Here is a 22,698-nt window from a genome sequence, read left to right on the forward strand (position 1 = left end):
TTCACACGAATCATGTGTCTCTAATTGAGGAATATATGTCTGAATCTCACTCAGTCAGTATTGATTAAACAATCAAACAGCAGCATGTAGAATATATCAGATCAATAAATAACAGCGTTTGTATGATGTGAGACGTGTCCAGCATCGAGCTGTTGTGATCTCACTGTAAACCGAGACCTCAACTGGCTTATTGCTGACGTAATATCGATTATCTGAATGTTTCACTTTGGGAAAAAAAAAAAAATCCCTTGGAGTCGCTTCGTGCGCACTTTTCCTCCCGCTCTCTCCTCTCTCCTCTCCACCATTCTCCATCCTCCTCCTGCTAAGCATGCTGTGATCGTCATCCACTGCGTTACCAAACCAGAGAGCGCAAAGGACTTTTACCACCAAACCCTCCTTCATCCATCCATCCAGGAGGATTTATTAGGACCGTGTTTATTCCTCGGTGTTAGGGGCTCTGCCGTCGGGTCTGGAGAGTACCGAGAGAACCGAGAGAACCGACCACAGGTGAAGGAGATTTAACGACGCTGCGGTGTTAGTGATTGAACACTTTGAGCATTAACTCAATCTTCTTCCTTTTTACTGAAATATCGGACACGATATTGAAGTTGACACACTTTGGGACAACTAAAGGGACGTTTACCAACTTGTGTTTGTGCACCAATAGAGAGAGATATCTCCTAACTGGATTCCTGGAGGAAGATGTGACCCTTTTTTTTCTTCTTTTGCGCACCGGCTCCAATCCGACCAGAGGAGCGCGATCAGCGGCTGTTCAATCACTGTCTCCATGTGGACATGTCTTTTTGTGGGATTACACGCGGAGATATGAGCATAGAGAGAACCCGAGCTGGATTGTGAGATTATACCATCTTGTTGCTTTTTGTATCCGTCTGTCTCTCCAGAGAGGAAGTGCTGCCCGGTGGTTCGATGGCTTCGGTGTCAAGGTTGGCGAGGCGCAGGGATGCCGGTCGCTGGCCGAGGATGTCCTCAACTTTCTGGGCTGTGATGCTTCTGACGGCGCTGCTGGTCCTCTATTGCGGTAAGTCTCCGCCGGCCGGCACGGCACGGCACGGCACGGCACGAAGCGCTATTTATTGTTCCTTGACCACACATACCGGCATTAGGGCGCAAACTGGTGAGCAGCGGGGGACCGTGTCATGGTGCGGGTGTGTGGGGGTGGGGGGTTGACTCTGCTATTGTAAATCACTGTTAGCCTATTGGTCATTTGTAGTACACAGTTATTGGAAAACACGCACTTCCAGCTGCGCACACACACACTATCTTTTTCCTTCTGCTCTCACTCATTTAAACAGACAGATATGGGAGAGAGGGACATGTCTCATTGTCTTGGTGAAAACACTTTCTGTGGACAGTTTGAACCCAAAGTGTCCCAGAGGTCTAATTAAGTCTCTCGTGGCTCCCTTTAATTCTCCCTCTCTTTCTCTCACCAACACACACGCACACACGCACACACACACACACACACACACACACACACACACACACACACACACACATATCTGTGTCCTGAGGGCTGTCAGACTCACTTACTGAGGTCAGACAGTCATGTGTCTGTCATATTGTCTCAATGGTTGCAGGAGAGAAAGAATCCACATGAGACACACAGTACGGTAGAAAAACACTAAAGAAGAAGAATAAGCTCCTTTTAGTTGGACAAACAGTGAGACTTCCTCCAGGCCGTAATTCAGCTTTTGCCTGAGGGGTAACCTTATTAGGCAAATCTATGCACACACACGCACACAAACACACACACATGGTCACATGGTCCCTCTCTCTCTCTCTCTCTCTCTCTCTCTCTCTCTCTCTCTCTCTCTCTCTGCAGCTCCTTCTCTGGCCCCTTTCATTCCTCCTTCCCTGGCACCCTCACACCTTCGCTCCCTCTCGCTTCCCTTCTCTGACTCACTTTTTGAGGAGACATCCAGCTGGCACACTGTGCTCCAGTCTGCTATGTGTGAAAAAAAAAATAAAAAAAGGGAGGCTATGTGCAATAGCCATGATAAGCTCATTATAAAAAAAAAAACTATTTCATTTCATTAGCCGCAGAGCTAATGATTAGTATGATCATCCAGCAACATGCTGGTGTGGAGGAGAAATGAACACATTCATTCCATCAGTTCTCCCTTATAGCTCCGGCGACTGCCCTCTCTCTTTCCTGATTTCTTCTTCTACAATACGCAGAAGATTGAGTTTGTTTTGCAGTCATAAAGGCCCCAGGTTAATCAATGGGGGGGTTCGGTTTCTAAGAGCAAAAAGGGGTCTTTTTCTTCTTTTACGGTGCCTTCGGCCATGTCGATTGATCTTCTGCTGGTGTCCAATCAATGGCGCTTGGGTGTTTGTTTCAGTCAGCAGTCTTTGAGCCCCCCCCCAAGGACCTCTACCTCCTGCCTGGCAACACCTCACCCCTTCTGGAACTTCATAATCTAACACATAGTGATTCTTTGATTTGTTTTTGTTTGTCACTTTTAAATGCTATTTTTCTTGTAAGGTGTTTTCCCTGTGTAGAAAAATGGTCCAGTCCAACATTTCTTTATTCTTACTACCACTATTTGAATATTAAACTAAAGCCAGAGAGCCTCCTGGTTCCTCCTCTTGGCTCCTCTTTCTTCCCTATTTTAGATGTTCCTTTTGTCTCAGCTTGTGGTCTTTCTGGCTGATAAACCTCCAAGCATCTGAACTCGCAGCCCAGAATATTTCACATGCTTTCTCTTTTAGATTCCCTCTCATCCATTTCCATTTTGTTTGACCTTCCTCATGCGGGCTGTCTTTCAGTTTTGTCCTTTTTTTATATTTATATCACCCTCTCCTCTGCTTTGTTCTTGTGTCCTTCGATGTCCCGGTCAGCTGTCCGGTCCACTTCCCCTTTGTTATGTTACATACCTCCTTATTTTACTCTTTTTTTGTTATCCTCCATTTAATGCTCAGTTTTCCTCTTTCTCTTTGTCGCACATGTTCTTTCATCCTCTTCCTCTCTTTCCAATTTCTTTCCCATCCTTTCATTTTTGGGTCTGTTTTCTGGTGCAGATCTGAGCCTCGCTGAACGCTGCACGTTCCTATATGTTATTCTGACTGAGGTCTCTGCTCTCAGCAGGTTGGTTGTTTTGCCGCCCCTCTCTCGTCATCTCCTGTCCTCTTCAACTGCTGACCTCTTATCTTATCTTATCTTATCATTTAGACCTGCTTATACATTGTTTCTTTTTACAACACTAGCATTCCCAAGTCCAAGAAATTATGCCAGAAATATCCAGATTTTTTGTATATATTTACAATTTGATGACTTGAACATTTTTGGACTTGTTGAAAATTTGAAAGTTGTTAAATTTTTGTCCTTTTCCCATGTTGGATATTGACACAGACAGTAAAATCTACATTTTAGTTCTCCAAATAACAATTATTGTCATTATTGATTAATCCGCCGATCATTTTATTGACTAATCATTTGGTCTATAAAACATCAGAAAACAGTGAAAAAGTGCCTGGGAATGCCAGTCAGACATCGACAGCTCAAGGTGATGTCATCAAACCTCTTGAGTTTGACAGTCTACAACCCAAAGGTGTTGTATACTATCATGTAGGATAAAGGAAAATCAGTCATTTCTCCCTTCGGTCAACTAATTGATTAATCGGAGCACTTCTACTGCATTTTGCTGTATTTCGTCACACAATATTTTTGCATTTGCAATAATATTACAGTTTATAGTGTTTTTATAAATGTTTTCATAAATATTCTTGGCCATCAATACGTGTTTTCTTCAATTCTATTAAAACATGCATATGTAGGAAACCATAGATGCTAAACTGGCCATTGAGTTGGCTATAAAGATGGATGTACAAATGTACATATGAACATATAGTATTTACTGTATGCTGCATACATACTGTATGGATAGGGAAATGGTCCAGCATATGTACAGGTTCTCAATCTGTCCCATACATTTATGTGCTTTTATGCAAATCTGAAGTCCTTCCATACACTCCTACTGGAACATGTGGCCATTATTTGTGTTTTATGCACTTTTCACTAGTCTGAATGACTGCTGCTGTACGTGTTGGCGTGAGAGAAGAAATATTGTACAGATTGTATGAATTTACATGCATGGTGTATAGCTATTGTTTGTACCAAGGGCAGTTTTTTGCTTTGCAGTGCTGCTGTGTTGTGCAGCCAAAAGAGGTGGGGTGGGGTGGGGGGGATTGAGGGGAGCTCTGTGATTATGGCTATGACTCATATGGTGCCTGTCACCTAGAATCAACATCCAACTTCACACGATCTGCCGTCCTCACTCTCGGCCCTTCTCAGGGGGAGAGATTTAAGAGGACGGAGAGAGAGAGTTGGCGAAGGGAAGGAGGGAGGGATAGAAGTAGTGGCATTGAAAGGAGGTGAGAGCAGGAGGTGGCTTGATATCCTCACCGATGCCTTGATAAGAAAAGGGAGAGGGCTGGGGAAAGGAAAGGGAGGAATGTAGGGGGAGAGGTAGGGATTCATGAAAAGGAGATTTTAGAAGAGAGAGGAAGAGGTAGAGAAAGGAGATGGGTAAAGGAAAGAGAAAAGATTAAGGAAGAAGGAGACAAACATAGTGCAGAGAGAGAAACATAAATGGCAACAGCTCAACAATTTAAGCGCTCATACCGTGTTGGAAACTAATCACATGAGAATGCTTCAGTACCCTCTGATTACATTATAAAAGAAAAAGAAATCATTGTGTTTTGTACACTAGCTCCCTCCTCTGGAAGCTCTCAGCCGTGCATTTGTTTGCCGACGGTGCCATTATGTATTCATGAAGCTGCTAATCAGTATGCTAATCTTAGCTCGGGATAGCTAAGGAATGTAGCCATGGCTCGGGCTCCTGGTTTCAACTGCAAACGGAGAGAGAGAAAGGAGGAGGAGGTGATGGAGAAGAAGAAAGGAGGAGAGGTCATGTGCAACTCCTTTCTTGTAGCAACCGTCAGTGTCAAAAATGTGGCTGATTCATTCGAGCCTTCAATGTGTGCACATATACACACCTACATGCGCAGACAGATAGAAGCACTCAAGGGCAAACACATACATTAGAGATGTTAATGAACAGAACATCAGAGCAGGTTACACTGATGCACACACACGAGCACAACGGCATCAAAGCAAGTTATTGAGGGTCATACAGAAAACTCCCATCATCTACTTCTTCTTACACATACGTAAGATTATAAGGTCACACACACACACATGTAGGAGCACACATTCCACTGCTGTCAGTGACAAAAGCTCTCCGCCGCTGCCGCCGCCGCCGCCGCTGCTGCTGCGTAAAGCCGTCCCCGCTCTGTCTCTCAGCGTGCTCTCCTGTGTTTCCTCCTGCCTGTTTGTTTATGACTCGCTGTTGTTCTGCGGCTCAATCGATGGATTGCTGACTGTTGACTGAATCGCAGCTCGCGGCTATCCACGGAGAAAAGATGGTTTGACGCGCCCGGGCATCTCACCTCGTCGCCCAAAGAGCTCAAAACACACACATATAGTACAGTAACGTAGTGATACTAGGCTCGTATCCGCTCACACACACACACACACACACACACAATCTGAGATGTCTGATTCACCAGCCGAGAAAAAAGGGGGACTCGGCTGACCTCGAAAAACACAAGAACTTGTAGGTGAACGCACGGACATATTTGAATATCTTATCTTATTTTCAGCATAGCCTCGAGCATATTCCTCTGCAGGGAGGGAGACGGAGAGAGGAGCCGCTGTCAGGAAGCGGCAGAAAGGGCTGGCGATGGCCCGGGGACGTAAATTCATAAAGGGAGTCAACTTGTTGAGCACCAAGAAAGCGAAAAAAGCCACACTACGGACCCCCGGAAATGGGGCCAGAGACCGCATTCATATTTGAGCAGCTTCTTAGGAAGATGGCTTTGCCAAATTTAAACACCATGATGAGCGTCACTTGAGGAGGAGGGGAGGGGGGGTTGCTGTTATTGCGTAATGAGCATGCCGCATATGGAAAGCGTCAAGTTCGGTAAGGCCAGGAAGGAATATTACGATTTTTGCGAGTCGCGGGATGAAATATTAAGCAGCAATGGGATCTTTTTCAGTTGACATTTTGTTTTTTAGTAACATTTCTCAACAGTGTTTGGATGGATCACCATGGAATTTGGTGGAAACATTCCTGCATATCTCAATGATGAATTTTGCCGACTTTGGCGATCCTTTCACTTTTCATCTAGCACCATCATCGCTTCAAAATCTGAAGACCAAATACCTGAAATAAATATGACATTCAGCCTTAGCTGTGCTTTGTGTTTGATGGTAATCGGCTTAACTTTGTTCAGTTCAGTTCAATGATTCACAGTCACTCTACTATAGTTTGTTTACTCTTTTTAAGACAAGCGGTAGCATCACCATTCTAATGTACTTCAGTATGGACGTCAGTAAGTACAAAACTAGCCTATACAAGCACTGTACGTAAGGTTCAACCTGGTATTACGACAAAGCGTGTAAAGGGCCTGCCTGTCCACCAGAGGATAGCGCATCGATGTCATGTTTTGCCTCGCCGAGACATGAATATTACACGCGTTTACCACCAGGGGGCAACAAAACCCCTCACGTGGGTTTAGGTTTCAAAACCACTTAGTTAGGTTTGGGAAAAACAAGATAAGTATATAAACTAAGTAAATACGTACACAAACAACTTAACATAAGAACGGAAAACAAGTCACAAACGTCACTAACAAAACACCGACCTCGGTCTCCTGGTTGAAAGTCCTGTGTGTGTTGGACCCTTCCACCTCCCTTCCCGCCCGCCATAAGCAGTCTTTCTCACATATTCTGGGGGGGCTCAACTGCTGAAAATGCGTAAATGCGTAAATTAAGTTTAAAGATTTGTTCGTACATGTTCTGAACACCTCTACTAATTGGCTAATAGTAGCACGCTAACAGGCTAAACTAAGATGATGAATCTGCATGTTAGCATGCTGCAGTTAGCATTCAGCTGAAAGCACAGCCTTAAAGGTGCTCTATACGATATCCAGAGAATTAATATAGCAACTATTTGCTATGTAAATATATAGATATATACAGTATCTCCTTCTGTGTGTTTTGTAATCCAAGCTTCTCCGTGCTTTGTTGACATAGCCGGGCTCACCGCGCATGCCTTTTCGTGCGTGTGAGCGTGCCCCACTGGCTAGCTCACAGTCACAGCTGATAACGTCGTCCTGACCGACGGCGCCGTTGTGTTAGCGCAGCACCCACCCTCTGGTTCCCCCTAGGTTGATACAGTTAACTCTGTCAGCAGTGTTGCCTTTGTTAGCGCTGTTAGCACCATTAGCTCAGCTGTTGCCATGTTGAGAGCTGTGTGGAGGCAATAGAAATTCTCCCAATCTGGCATTTAGCACCTTTAAAGACACTCAGTCTTGTCCTATACTGGACCACAGTCATGTTGAAAATAAGCAGCGTCTCTACATTCTTTAAAAAACGGAAAAGAACAACATAGAGGTCAAACTGAATTATTTTGAAATGACATTGCAGAGAGCGGTGCTTTGTTCTCTCACGGAATCAATGAATGCTGGCCTTTTGTTTGACAAGCCTAATACACACAAGAATAAATGCAGGTATGCAATCAATTACAGCCTCAGTGCTTCTCATTTCAATATGAACACTTTGTATGTGTGTGTGCCTGCCTCTTGGTAAAGTTATTGATTGTGGGTAAACACATGAGGAATAACAGCTTAATAAAAGAAGGATCTAATGACATTCATTGTGGCAATGTATAATATGTGCACACGGTCCATACACAGACAGCCCTGGCAAAGAGACAGTGGCAAGTACAGCCGGCTTCCCTGCTGTAGCCACAGTAAATCCTACAAGTCAGCATCACGCCTGTGTTTTGCAGTTTTGTTATCATAGCTTCATCTGTAGCGAAACAGCGCACAGCCTGTTCCTCCCCAGCTGCTCCACTGTCTCACAACAGTTAACAGCTACAACAGTTGGTGCACTTGTTTACACTGAGATGCAGTAAAAGTTGCATTAAAGCCGCTTCTCTGTCTCACTGATTCTATTTTCCCTCATCCCTTCATCCTCTCCTCAGTTGTTGTTCTCTCTCTCTGGGTTTTAAGTCATTTCCACCTGCTCTTTGGTAACCAGACCCTACTGTGGAAAAAACCCCTAAAAAAACATGGATGCCATAATAGCATGCTAATATGCTGTGACATTTACTTAATGTGAGAACAAATTGTGAAGTGTTTGGAGTTTGCAGTTAGGCAAAGTATCGCCGTAGCCGCCTCCATGGCTAATTGCACCTTAAATGCTCCGTGTCCCATCGTGAATTAATTTGGTGCCAATGTGACTTTAATTACCATTAAAACGGCATGTGTAATATTTACATATCGTATTGTTAGCGGTGTATGACTGCGGGGCTCAACAGGTCGCAGTCAAAGAACAGACATTGTTTGTGTGTAACAGGATTTTCTTATTAAAATGAAAGTACGGACACAGAATTTAAGATTCAGGAGCCTCAGTCGGAGCCTTTTGACAAAGCAAAGCGTGATTAATGGTACGTTGTTGAGGACGAATCCTGTGAATTATGTGAGACGGCTCAATTAGGTCGGATTCCGGACAGAGACTTGCGGTGTGCTCCCGCCTCGAGAGGATTCACGGATGTGCACTTGTGCGTGTTTTGCCCGGGGCCAGTAAGTCCATTCAGAGAGAGATGCTAAAGCTACTCCCCCTTTATTACTGCAAAAAGCAATTGCTTGGAAGAAAATGCCAGAATGGTGCTTTGAATTCCTGGAGGGGCCCATCACTGAGACGCGGCCCACGGAGCTGAGACAGCTAGCATCTGGAGCAAAGGCATGGCGGTAAAGTGGAGAGAGAGAGAGAGAGAGAAAAGGAGGTGGATGGAAGAGAGGCAATGAGAATGAGAGATGGAAGAGAGACAGACAGAGAGCACAAGGGAGGCAGAGGAATGGTGAGTGCGAGACAGAGCGAGGGGTTGACGAGGGAACAGTAGAAAGAGCTTGAGAGGGAAAAAAAGGACAGCCCAGGCAATGAGACAAAAAGACAGACAGACGAGAACACTCAGACGGTCCACCAATTGACAGCCGGTTGGGGAATAAAGTCGGCTAACACAATGAAGCAGTCGGCAGACAGACTCGCCGCGGAGTAGCCGAGAGGCTCTCAGAAGTAGAAACAAATATTACATTAGAAGAGACAGAAGCCATTTGTCACAGTGGGAGGCCTGAGAGGTAGTTAAGCTGCAGAATATAGGGACCAATGGCCTGGTTGATACATGTCGCCACAAGGAGGAAATTGTGCTGAAGTCAACTCCGTTCTATCAATTGTCTGGTGTCCTTCAGTGACTCCAGCACTTAACGAGATAATGCCGGCGCAAAGTTTCGCCGGACCAACTCTCGAGAACTTGTTATGGGGCCTTGAGGGCCTCCCCTCATTCTCCTTCTCTCCATCCTTTCCCGCCTCCTTTTCATCCTCCCTTCCTGCCGGCTTGTCAGCAGCACCTCCTCCACATCGAGGCCCAGTTGACATACATGCTGACAGCCACGATTCAATGTTAATGTCGCTGGAAGATAAATCCGCCGGACATTTATGGCCTAAATGACAGCTGCACTCTGCTTGCACCCCGGATGTCAGAGACGGTTGACATTCTGAAACGGTTTCAAGGATTGTTCAGTCAGTCACCTGGTCAGTCAGTCAGTATGCTTCTGGCTCGCTGCCATAAGGTGCATTACCTGGCTCGCGATATGAAATGTGCTTCATTAAATAATAGCTGGAGTAGAATGTTCATAATAACAAAAGCATCTATTTTCTTTCTCTCCCCGCCTCTCGTTCTTCCTCTCTTTCCCTTCCCTCTCTCTTTCTCCCCAAGTTAAGCTGCTGACACTATCCGTGATTGATATGGAAATTACAATGCGCTTGCCCTCATTTATCTTGCACTATTGCTTGGTGCTGCTCCAACAACCATTTTGGGATGCAGAAACGATGAACTGATTTGTGGCTGCTGTTGTAGAGAGCAAAAGGGATATACTGTAAAGATTTGATTTGAGACCCTGTATAGCCCAGAGGAGAAGGAAGGTTTCCTGTTTTAATGGAAAAACAACCACTGTGACTACAAGCAGTAACCTCAATATTTCTAGAGGCACATACGAAGTCTCAGAAGCGACAAATGTCACTAATCGGATGAGTCGAATGTAGCTCTGAATACATAAATAAATAATACAATGCCGTTAAATAATTGATATGTATGTATGTATGACTGTAAAACCACCATTTACCTAACATTCACCCATGACGATGGATCCTCTGTGGGTCATAGCACACATTTATTGTATTATATTTATTACTATTTGGCCAACACAACACATTCCATTTTCCTTATTGTTGTACATGTTATGACCTGCATCAGTGGTGCCCAACATCTGTCTGACGAACCACCACATCCCTGTCAGATGGGCTCAAGTACCCCTTTATCGACACATGTCGTGATCTGATATTAAACTGGATGCCATTTAACACTATTAAAGTGGATATTGATACAATATTTTTAGTATAATTACATTTTCTCCATAATCTTTTATCTTTTTCACTGAACTATTTCAATTGTTTATACTTTTAGATAACTGTTTAAACTGTTAACTTGTATCTAACTACTTCATCTGCTTATTACAACTAGCTAACTATTTCAATTGTTTATCCATCAGGCTAATTTTAGCTAACTATTTATACTGTTTAGTTTCAGCTAACTATTTAACAAATTATACATAACTTTGAACTATTTCAATTGTTTATCCATTACTTTTAGCTAACTATTTCAACTGCTTATTCATGACTTTTAACTAACTATTTTAATTGTTTATTCATTACTATTAGCTAACTATTTCAACTGCTTATTCATGACTTTTAGCTAACAATTTTAGCCATTTATCCATAAACTTTAATCTTTTTCAATAAGCTAACTATTTCAACTGCTTATTACGGTTAGCTAACTATTTCAACTATTTATTCATGACTTTTAGCTAACTATTTTAATTGTTTATTCATTACTATTAGCTAACTATTTCAACTGCTTATTCATGACTTTTAACTAACTATTTTAATTGTTTATTCATTACTATTAGCTAACTATTTCAACTGCTTATTCATGACTTTTAGCTAACAATTTTAGCCATTTATCCATAAACTTTAATCTTTTTCAATGAGCTAACTATTTCAACTGCTTATTACGGTTAGCTAACTATTTCAACTATTTATTCATGACTTTTAGCTAACTGTTTAGACCTATGTCTAACTATGTAGTGTTCCAGTGTTACAACTGACTCAACATGTGTATTTGTTTATTGCAGTTTCTACTCCACAATCTGTCTATGTACTCCCTGGTAACTGTAGAAGTACCTGCTGGGATACAATTAGCGGAACAATTGGGGAATAATATAATTTATATGTTCTTATAGTATACATATATGTTAGTATAGTTATGGTATGAAATACTCATCTCTTTAGAAGGCCACCAAGTGTTTTACCATACCAAACCTTTTGATGCATATGTTATATTATTTTGCCTTACGTTAGTCATTAAGAACTCAACTATCTAATCCAACAGATGGTGATGCATCATAAGTGGAAAAGTTCACGCGGAAACGGCAGGGTGGTTTATAATTAGCAACAAGTTTAGCGTGGCATCAAAGCTTAAAAACTCAGTAAAGTCGCTTGTGCAAGTTTCTTTGGCAATGAGGATGTTGGAGGAGAAGTTAAGATTAAAAATCCTTGAACTGGATAAGCCTGATCTCGCACTACAGCGGCAGAAAAGCGAACCGCTATATGACAGAAAACACTGGAGGAAGCTGCTGCCTGGAAGGAGACAAGGCAGTCACATGAAATAAGTAGCTGAGCTGAAATGTTACAGTTTTAGCTTCTTCTAGAGCTTTAACACAGTCTCGCTACAAGATCCTATCTCAGCTTGATAGATGGAGTGTGTTTACTTTTCTAAATTTAAACTGTGTTGATGGGAGTAAATGCAGCAGACTTACTGTACGAATTTAAGGTTTTAGTTCGTGGCAATGGGAATATTTTGAAAGGGACCACAGTCTAGACATCCTCAGTGCCTGTAGTCCCACCAGTCATCAGACACCACTGGTTCTACCGCTGGCAAAAAATGAACAAATCATTTTGACTTTTGTTTTTTCAAGTTCAAGTTGACAAAAGCTCTTGCCTCCTCCCGCCCACTCTGGTTTTATGTATTACCAAACTAACTGCCAGCGCTCGAGATGGAAGCAACCTTAAAGGTCCCATATCATACTAATTTTCAGGTTCATACTTGTATTTTGTGTTTCTACTAGAACATGTTTACATGCTGTAATGTTAAAAAAAAAACTTTATTTTCCTCGTACTGTCTGCCTGAATATACCTGTATTTACCCTCTGTCTGAAACGCTCTGTTTTAGTGCATTTCAACTGAATTGCGTTGCTAGGCAACAGTTTGGGTCCATGTTTACTTCATGTCAGCTGATGTTATTCACATACACTGCAACAGGAAATAAACTGGGACACATTTAGAATGTTTATGTTTAAAACCGAGTAACGGTCTAAATATTGTATATTTGTGACATCACAAATGCACAGAAATCCTAGCTGCTTGTTTCAAACGCACAATTTCTGAATTTCTGTGTGTATTTCTCCGTAGATTGAGCGTTTTGATAGTTTAACAGTATTTATACAGCACTTAAACCTGCTTTATAATATAAAAAACATGAAAATCTCACTTTTTACAATATGGGACCTTTAAACAGTGCAACAATCTCACTCCAGTACAGTGTGACAAAGTTTAGCTCGCTTTAAGCAGTCCAGGCAGCAGCGCTACAAACCTGTATACTCTTCTTGACCTGACTTGACTGGGCTGCCGGTGATACAAGTTCCTGTACATACTCACTGTCCTTGACACTTCCCGCAAAACTGCTGCCTGTATGCCAGGCAGAGAGTGACAAAGAATAAAGAAGATACAGCTTGGGGGATTTGGGGCTTGCCAGACTCTTTCATGTACCGGTATCAGACAGTAGCTCAGTGCTTGCTGGCCTGTTCCAGGCAGCCAGGAGTTTGACTCACTGCTGTAGTTTTGTAGTAAGATGAGATATTCCTTTATTAGTCCCACAGTGGGGGGGATTTGCAGTGTACAGCAGCAAAGGGGATAGTGCAAAAAACAAGCAACAAAACTAAAAGAGAAAAAGCTTAACAATGAGCGAGAGCTGCTGTAACAAGCTGCCACTAGAGCGGCGCCATCTTGACTAGCGTGTGTTCATGTTCATTGTTTTGCGGATGATTTAAATACTTTAATCGTATCTTTTTGTAGCGCTGTTAAAGTTAATGCGATAATAACACGTTAACGCAAATTTGTTTCAACACAACTAAGTTCTTAACGCATTAAAGCAACTTGTGATATTTAGGTTGTAGTGGCTCAGTTTTAAAGCCAGAGGGAAGATACAGCTATCATATAAATAACGCTCCAAAATTACGCTACATTTTGGCGAGGAAAAACTGGCATGGCCATATTCAAAGGGGTCCCTTGACCTCTGACCTCCAGATCAGTGAATGTAAATGGGTTCTATGGGTACTCACGAGTCTCCCCTTTACAGACATGCCCACTTTATGATAATCACATGCAGTTTGGGGCAAGTCATAGTCAAGTCAGCACACTGACACACTGACAGCTGTTGTTGCCTGTTGGGCTGCAGTTTGCCATAAAGCTTAAAGCAGCATATTTGTCCACTCCCATGTTGATAAGAGGATTAAATACTTGACAAATCTCCCTTTAAGGTACATTTTGAACAGATAAAAAATGTGCGATTGATTTGCGATTAATCGTGACTAAATATTTGAATCGATCGATGGCCATAATTTTTTGTATTTATTACTGCTGTTATGTTGCCACCTACATACATTTGGGGTTTTCTAGAAGACAGGCAGCATGGCTAGGGATGGCAAGATCAGTCGCTGCACCTGATTCGACTGTTATCAGGTCTTTAAATGTGCATTATCATTTGGCGTTATAAGCCCAGACATCAGTAGGGGCCTGCTACGCCTAGTACGTTGTAAAAGTTAAAGCGAAACTTAAAAGCAAAACGTTCTAACCATGGATGTATTACGCTGGGGCCACACAGCGCGCTTCAGGCTCGCCTGACGGCAGCGTCACGTCGTGGCCGCGTCATGCCCACCTATGGTGTTCACACTAGACGCGAGTTACCCACGTCTCGGGAGCGTCTCGGAGCTACCTGTCAGCTGTGTTTTTGCTGTTGCTGACAGCCCTTTCTTTCTACATAGAGTTTGCCTTTTAATGGCCATTTAACTTCATAATAAATGTGATTTATATTTATTTAAGACAAAAAAGGGTAAGAACTGTGTGGTAATTTGTAAATATTATTAAAAACAAGCAAATAAATTCATACATAAATATTAATATATAGCCCATATAAATCCCTCTTTTCTGTCAGTGAAGAGGGATTTATATATATATAAATCCCTCTTCACTGACAGTGAGGAGGGATTTCTATGGGCTATATATATACATATATATACATATATATATGTATATATATGTATATATATAAATCCCTCTTCATTGACAGTGAAGAGGGATTTCTATGGGCTATATATATATATATATATATATATATATAAATCCCTCTTCATTGACAGTGAAGAGGGATTTCTGTGGGCTATATATTAATACAAAAAAATAAATAAATACATTAGTAGTAAGAGAGAGCCTACAGCAATCCCTCTTCACTTTGACTGGCACAGTTTTAAACAACATTTCCAGGGGGTTTCGGGTTCCTGTTCTACAGCATTCCAGGTTGCGGCTTTTATCGAAAACGACTTAATTTACATCTGGGGCGGGACAGCAATTTACATTATAAATGCTGATGTTCCGACATCTCAGGCAACTTGGAGCTTTTCACCACCTTGTTGCTGAACTGCGCCTTGATGGAGAAAAACACCTGAAGTATTTCAGAATGATAAATATAAGTAAAGTGGTTTTTTTTTATTATTATAAAACAAAGCAAAATAAACAGTTTCGTTATTTGTTAACCTTTAGAAAACGAAAATTATTATTAAATATCTTTAAAAAAATTAAATAACACCTCTAAAAGAAAGAACAATAAAGTTACGTGGTGTTTGTTGAGAGAGAGAGAGAGAGAGAGAGAGAGAGAGAGAGAGAGAGAGAGAGAGAGAGAGAGAGAGAGAGAGAGCATCGGAAAAATACTGCCAACTATCACCTGATGTTCTTATAACCTATTAACCCAGTCTATTATATTTATAGCATATGTAGGGTTTCTGCTATGACTACTACAGTGTTTACATAATTAAAAGCCTGTACTATATTAACTTGATGGAAACCTGCAAGCAGACAACTGCTTTATTTAGAGTATTTCAGAATAAAAGCATTGTGTTAATGAATGAATGATTCTGTGCACTAAAAACGCTAGAGGACTTTTATTTTGAAATCTAGATAGGAAGTGTAAAATATTGATGGTCAGTGACATATTCTACAGATGTCTAGACATGGAAACTGTAGTAATCTTGCTGGTAGGATGTTCATATACTGTCAATAGATCACCTTCACTGTCTGTTGCTGCTGGGAGACGCAGCCGAGAGGTAAGCGGCTAGCGTGAAAAATAGGCAAGCCTTCTATTCTATAAAATAGACGCGCGTCTGACGTGCGTCTGACGCGCGTCTGACGTGCGTCTCATGCGGGCAGTGTGTCCACTCTAACCTGTTAACATGGACGCCGAAATAAAAAACAACACGCGACGTTGCCGTCACGCGAGCATGAAGCGCGCTGTGTGCTCCAGGCTTTAAGGAGAACTGGATGCAGCGTTGGAGGCGGGGCCCCGGTCATTCCTATGAGAGTTGCTCATTGGTGCATGAAGCCTAAATGGCTCGACTTCCGTCTGGAAATGTACCCGGATCTTAGCGGAGTACGAGATGATTGGTGGACATGACTTGGTCAGTGGGTCCCAATGTCACGCCGTCGTCACGGCTTGCGCTCCAGCCTCAGTCTGGGTCTCATTCAGATGAACGGAGGAAGGGAAATAATTCTGGATTCAGCTATTAGTGCGTTTTACAACTTTAAAAACTTCATTTTTTTAAATAAGGACTGTTAGAGTGTTCATACTGGGAAGTTGATTCACCTCCAAAAGAGATTATCCGCTGAGTTACAGACGTCTCTTTCCCAATGTAAGTCTATGGGAAAAAGTATTTTTGGGCCCAATGCATCACGTGACGGACACGGAAGTTGCAGTTTGACCACTACGAAAGTTCGGATCGACGACCGGCGCTCTTCCTGGGGGCTTGGTTCTAACACGTAAAACTGCAAGAAACGTTACATTTTTAATGCAAACAAAACACCTTCTTTAGGTTCAGGCAACAAAACCACCTAGTTTAGGTTTCAGGAAAAACATCATGTTTTGACTTAAAATAACTGTTTGTAAAGTGAAAGTGAAACTTAACATTGTGAACACAAAGACAACTACTGGTTGTTGGTTTCACACAGGATGTGAACCCCAGTCTCCGGGGTGAAAGCCCTGTGTTTTTTGCCATCTATACTACAGCGCCTGACTTCTGTTTTTGCTCCTGTCATAATTACTACAGTCTCTAGAGGTCGCTGTCGTCTTCTCTTATTCCTTCTTTCGGTGATCACCAATGTGCATAGATGATAAAACCTACTACTCAGTGTAACAGGCTCCTTCTGACCCTCATATACTGTATGAGGTTTATAACCACTGATAATGCCCATTTAATATAACAGTCTATAACTGTTGACAGTCTAACCAGCTGTCAGTCCACCACTTTAACTGATAGCATGCCAGTTTTTACTGGAAAATTAATCCCAAGTAGAATCAACATTATTGTCATAGTACGAAAAGTAGAACCTCTCCATGATTTGAACTTAATATTTTAAGGACAGTGAAGCACATTCAAGCTCTTGAATGTTTGATATATTTAAAGGTTTTTAGAGAGCTGCAGGAATGAGTCCTAAAACCCAGGAATGAGTCAGCATTTTAGCACTTCCAGTTCCCTCGTCTGGAAGTCAGTAGGTTTTTTTAATTAGTTTTTTGTTGGATGCCTGGAATAAGGTCTGTGGTTAACACAAACTACGGAGATTTTAACGTTTTATTCTAAGATATAAAATATGTCTGTAGATATGTGAATTTTGAAGCCTTTATGTGTCTTAAAAAAGTTGGTTTCTAACAAGTGGCTAAATGAGACTACAAGACGTCATCACACCGACTCGTCCTCCTTTACAGCTTCGTTGTTTATACTAGCGTTCATGTGACCGCGGTGTAGTTTGGTTATAGCCTAACGTTAGCTTTTTACTTCTGCCGGTTGTGTTCGCTCTTCAGAAATCATAAAAGTGATGTTTATTTGTGGAGATTATCTTGCTGAGAAAAACGTGCAAGTATCATTAACGTGTATTTGCCACAGGGCTGATTTTCTGCAATAATCCAAAATCCAATATTGGCTTTTTGTCGAGGGAACCAGGGCGATGCTATCTTCCTGGTTGGCCTACAAGAATACGTCATCCCTGCAGCCCTACTGAGGCAACATAACACACACTCCTCGGCTCTATAACTGGTTGTTAGTCGGGGGTCTGTTGTGTGAAAGGGGGTGAAGATGATCCCTGTCTGTTGTTTTTCTCTTTACCCTTCTGACACAGTCTGAGGGAGAGAATAACAACATGCAGGAATAGAAGCAGAGAAAGCAAGACAGAAACCCAGAAGAAGAGTGTGAGAAGCAGAGGGGTGGGACGTAGGGTTGCTGCAGGGGATACAAATGTTGCCTGAGAGTTGCTCAGCGAGCTGCAGCAGTGTAATTCCAGCAGATCCTCCTCTACATGCTGAAACATGCTTCGGTTAGGCATACATGGCAGATTTGAAGGCCATTTTTTTTATTATTACTCTCGTGCTCTCATGCTATCTCAGTTTCTCTTTGTGTACAGTATTTCCTCCCTTCCCCTGAAATCTCCCCGGCGCTTCCCGCTCTCACACTCTCCCCCCCCCGAGCCTTTGGTAGTGATAAACCCCTCCATTGTCACAGTGACAGCAGAACATGCGAGTTATGTCTGCCTCTCCAGGGTTGAAGAGCTCATTACGACTCCTCAGCAGGGACCCTATAGGCAACAATATATGTTATGTGCATGTGACACAATCAGTGAAATTCATGCAAATGCACTCTGTTATGAATAATACTGTTGGATATTGCCCTTTGTGCTATATAACACTCACATTATAGCTGGTAAACCCCATATTTCATGTGGAGGCCTGCATTTACACCAGACCAATGTTAGGAAAACATGGTTTCTTTTGATTTCATGCTTTTTCCCCACATTTTCTGCCCGGTTTCTTTCCATGCATGATATCATTTTGGAATATATTTAAATGGCAGTAGCGGCTGATTGTAGGAGCTTGGCGCCGTTTGTGAAAAATTATTTTAACTTTTATAATTTCATCCTCCCTCTGAGAATTGAATGTTATCATAATGGATTTGTGCAGTACTGTCAGGGGGGCAATAGCTCAACCTTGCAGGTGAGGGACCACAGTAAGAGCAATTGAAAGACCAGATCAGCCAAAAAGGAGCTGCAACACCTTTCCCGGAAACCGGGCCCCCTCCTGGAGCCAGAACTCAGAATGGAGCGAATCCTATGTGTGGGTTAGGTTTAGGCTTCTAAAAAACTTTGGTAAAGTTTAGAGAACGTTCACGGTTTGGGTTAAACACATCATGTCTCGCGCTTCGAGTCAGCATACATTTTAAAATTTTTAATAGGGATGCACCGCTCCGACTTTTTCAGTCCCGATAACGATACCTGAGCTTTGGATATCGGCTGCTACCGAGTACCGATCCGATACCAGTGTTTAATTAATGAACTGTATGCCTCACTGTGTGGAAGTGACTGGGATCATTCTTTTATGTGTAAGGTAACATCGGGCTTGACTTAAACATTGCTTTCCTAACTTTGTAAAAAAAAAAATAACAAATAAATACATAGATATAAATTTTGTGAACGGTTATTTATTATTAAAATAATAAATGGTACACCAGAAACTTGGTAAAAAATCTTCAAAATTAACAGGAATTACAATTAAGGTGTAAACCTTTTTAATGCGGCAACAAATTGGTCAAAACTTAATTATAATTCCAATATATAATGTATATAGTATATAAACATAGGATTCAATTTAATAGATCGACCCCATTGTCACCGATACCCGATCCAGCTATTTGATTCAGTATCGGCCCGATATCGGATCTGGTATCGGTATCGGTGCATCACTCATTTTTAACCAAGGCCATGATCTTTCCCTTTAAGTGTACTGAAGTACAAATTTGAGATACTTTTCATTTCATTTGACTTAAAGCTGGGGTAGGCAGTATATTTTTGTCGTCATTTTGCAAAAATGTCATAGTAGCCTTTCAGAATATTGTAATTCAAGTGGTACCCCAGGGTAGGCAGGTTTCTGGAACAGGAAAAAAGACGCCAGAATTTAGTTAGCTGCCGTGGCCTAGCCGCTGCTGTGAGCCTTTGGTGTATAGAAGCAAAGAGACGAAACTCCGGCGTTTTTTGGACAACAGCGGCTGCCGCCATTTTGAACTGAAAAGACTTATTATATTTCTAATATTTTATTGATCTACACAGGCCATTTCAGTAAAATATGACAATAGAATAGAAATAATTTTGTTTTACTTTTGTAAGGCACTTTTTAGGCGGACGTTTTACTGCCATCCGGTAGCCGCTTTCAGTCCAAAATTGCAGAGGCGTAGCTTTGCTTGCATTTACTTTACATCTCTGAAACGCTTCGCCGATATTGTCAGACTCCCTTTTCGATAAGTCCTTCTCCCTTTTTTGGGTTGCTTTGCAGTGCAGGCAGTTGTTGCCAATGCTGGAATAGCAACTTTTCCTGCTGTATATTACGCCGTTGAATCAGCCTTTCACCATCTGAAGGGACGTGCACGCGCATCTGTGTTTGTAGAACAGCCAATAGCAAATGACCTGTGATTGGTCAAAGTCTCCCGTCAAGGGCTAGATTTTCTAAAGCCTGAAAACAGAGCCATGAGGAGGAGCAGAAGACTAATTTTCTCTCAGAACACTTGAATTACAATATGCTAAAAGGTTATTATGGAATTTTTGCCCAATGATGCCAAAAAAAGACTGGCTACCTCAGCTTTAATATGTGTACTCCACTACATTTCCGAGCAAAATATTATACTTTTGACTCCACTACATTTACCAGACAGCTGTAGTTACAAATTACTTCATAAATTAGGATTTTGCATACAAAATATATGAATTATGATGTATTATTAGAAATTAAACTACTCGATGCAGCCATGAAAATTTGAATAATGCTTTAGTGTCCACAATCCCATATGGTAGAGAAAACAAGTCAAATTTACTGTCAGTGATAGTTTTGCAGATATGTTCAATATGCATACTTTGGGACATTGCAGACATGTTCATAACAAAAGTTTACTTTATAATATCAATTAAAAAATGTAATCCGGGGACAAAATTGATCCTATAAGTAAGTAGTATATTAGGAGACTGGGTTGCACTAGTGAGAAAATATGATGCTTTTTCATAATGTGGGTGAATTGGTCCTTCAAATACTGAACATTTGCACCCCAGAACATCTCATAATGCTTTACCAGTGTGCACATTTTGTATTAACAACTGAAATATCAATGATGAGGTATTTCTACAGATTTTGTGTCATGTCTCGCACACTAATTAACAAACATATTTCTTGTAACTCTCAAATTATGAATAATTGCTATAGATAGAGTCTAAAATAAACCAAATTGTGCATCATCGGCACGGGGCAGTATCGAATCCCGTACATAATATTGGGGGGGTGATTTCATTTTGATAAAAAATGATGTGTTATCACAGGAAGATGCATGTGTCACTAGCTCCCCCAATTAAATCTGAAGCTCTTGGTAGCGAGCGTCGGTTGATGAATCAATCCTACACACTCACATAAATGTAATTACTTCATTTGTCAACGTCTGGGGAGGCCACGTCGAGCCCCACGTGCACCTGACGCTTCCAGTGGAGAAATGAATAGAGAGGACTCTTCGCCATTTTGCCCCATTTTCATCTTCATCTCATCTCCTGTAGGGTCCGTCCCGTACAACTTAATCACAGCTATGATCATTCCGTAAGAGCACAAGTTATCATTTCATCAATTCCCTTTGGCCCGTGGAGGACATTACAAGCAGGATATGAGTTTAACATCAAACTAGACACTACCCCCATTCACACACACACACACACACACACACACACACACATGATTGCTGTATACTGTCCTGAAGCAGGGCATGCATTATTCAACAACATGCTAACATCAATTAAAGAAGGATCGCATAAAAAAATGAGCCTTTTTTATGTAGGGGGGGGGGGGGGGGGGGGGGGGGTTGACATCTGTTGTTATGGGTGCTGTCGCGGAAAGGCCTTGATTAGACGATGGGTGTTATTTTTTTGTATTCTAATCCCATCCCGCATCGCGAGGACAGATGTTAGCAAGCTAATTAACAAATCCTTGGGCGATGTCGAAGTACGTCTTCGCATTCAGAGGCTGCAGGAGGGGAGGGACATGTTTTGTTGGATCATACACAGTCAGAATCTCAATACACAAGCATACACATATTACTAGTATGTCCATGTGTCTGTGTGTGTGTGTGTGTGTGCAACTACAGTAGCAGTACCATTCACTCTCTCCCCGCACTGCAAGCCACCGCCTCTTAATCCCGGGCTTTCGGAGTGACACATGAGTGCAAGTGAAACCAAAGTGCGAGACACAAGGCGGAGAGGAGGTGGGGTGACTGGTTTCCCTCTTCCTGTTGACGCTCTATGTCATCAGCAGCGATCAGCTGAGACGAGACAGAGGCATCGTAGAACTGCTTTGATAAACCAGATAATAGTAAATACTGAATATTTCAACATTTTTCATCAGAGGAGTATGTAATAATCATGAATCCATTTTCTCAGCAGTTGTGATGATACCTCATTATCTCCGCCAGTTGTGAGTCTGAGAGGAGATTATGTGTTCGGTCGTGTTTGTGTCTGTCTGTTCGCGGCTAATCTCGCATACTATTGGCCACATCAGCCTATTATTTTTTGTGGTCATTTATGACTGTATGCTCAAGGACCTCTCGTGGTTGCGGTGATTCACACTTTTTGAAAAACATATTTAATTGACTGTTTTATACCGTCATTGACTGCTGACTCCTCACTCCTCTGAACCGGCCGATGGGGCCCGCAACTGATCAACAACTGCTTTAGTCAGATTTGCACGCCTAAGTAAGCCACAAATGTTGTTCCAGTAGTATTCCGGATCTATTTTCCCATCAACACATGCATATGATCATGGCTCTATGATGGGGCAGTGCTCAGTGTGTGTGCACTGCAAATGTGTGTGGTTGAGCGAGAGAGAGATGGTGGTTGCGTTCACGGCAGACAGGTGTTGGCAATCGGAGCAGAGGGAAAGGTTAGCAGTGAAGATGTCTAGTGGCAGTAAATGCACAGTGTAAGTTACAGTTTGAATAAACGGTGCAAAAACACTCCTTCATACCCAAAAAGTTGCCGTGTCTTGCTTACCAGCTGCTGGACTAATGTGAAGGGACAGTCTGTGGGATTATAAACCGGAGCAG

The 22,698-nt window shown here is 42.0% G+C and overlaps 1 protein-coding gene across 1 annotated transcript in view; it reads left to right on the plus strand.

The window, feature by feature from the left end:
- Window positions 1-256: 256 nt before the first annotated feature.
- Window positions 257-22,698, plus strand: part of tafa5a (TAFA chemokine like family member 5a) — a 194,645-nt gene continuing 172,203 nt past the window's right edge. The window contains exon 1 of the mRNA XM_074625673.1: window positions 257-1,039. Coding sequence (XP_074481774.1) covers window positions 928-1,039 — 112 coding nt within the window. The 5' untranslated portion in view covers window positions 257-927. The remainder of the gene's footprint in view (window positions 1,040-22,698) is intronic.

Source organism: Sebastes fasciatus, chromosome 23 (assembly GCF_043250625.1).
Source record: "Sebastes fasciatus isolate fSebFas1 chromosome 23, fSebFas1.pri, whole genome shotgun sequence".
Classification (NCBI taxonomy): Eukaryota; Metazoa; Chordata; class Actinopteri; order Perciformes; family Sebastidae; genus Sebastes; species Sebastes fasciatus.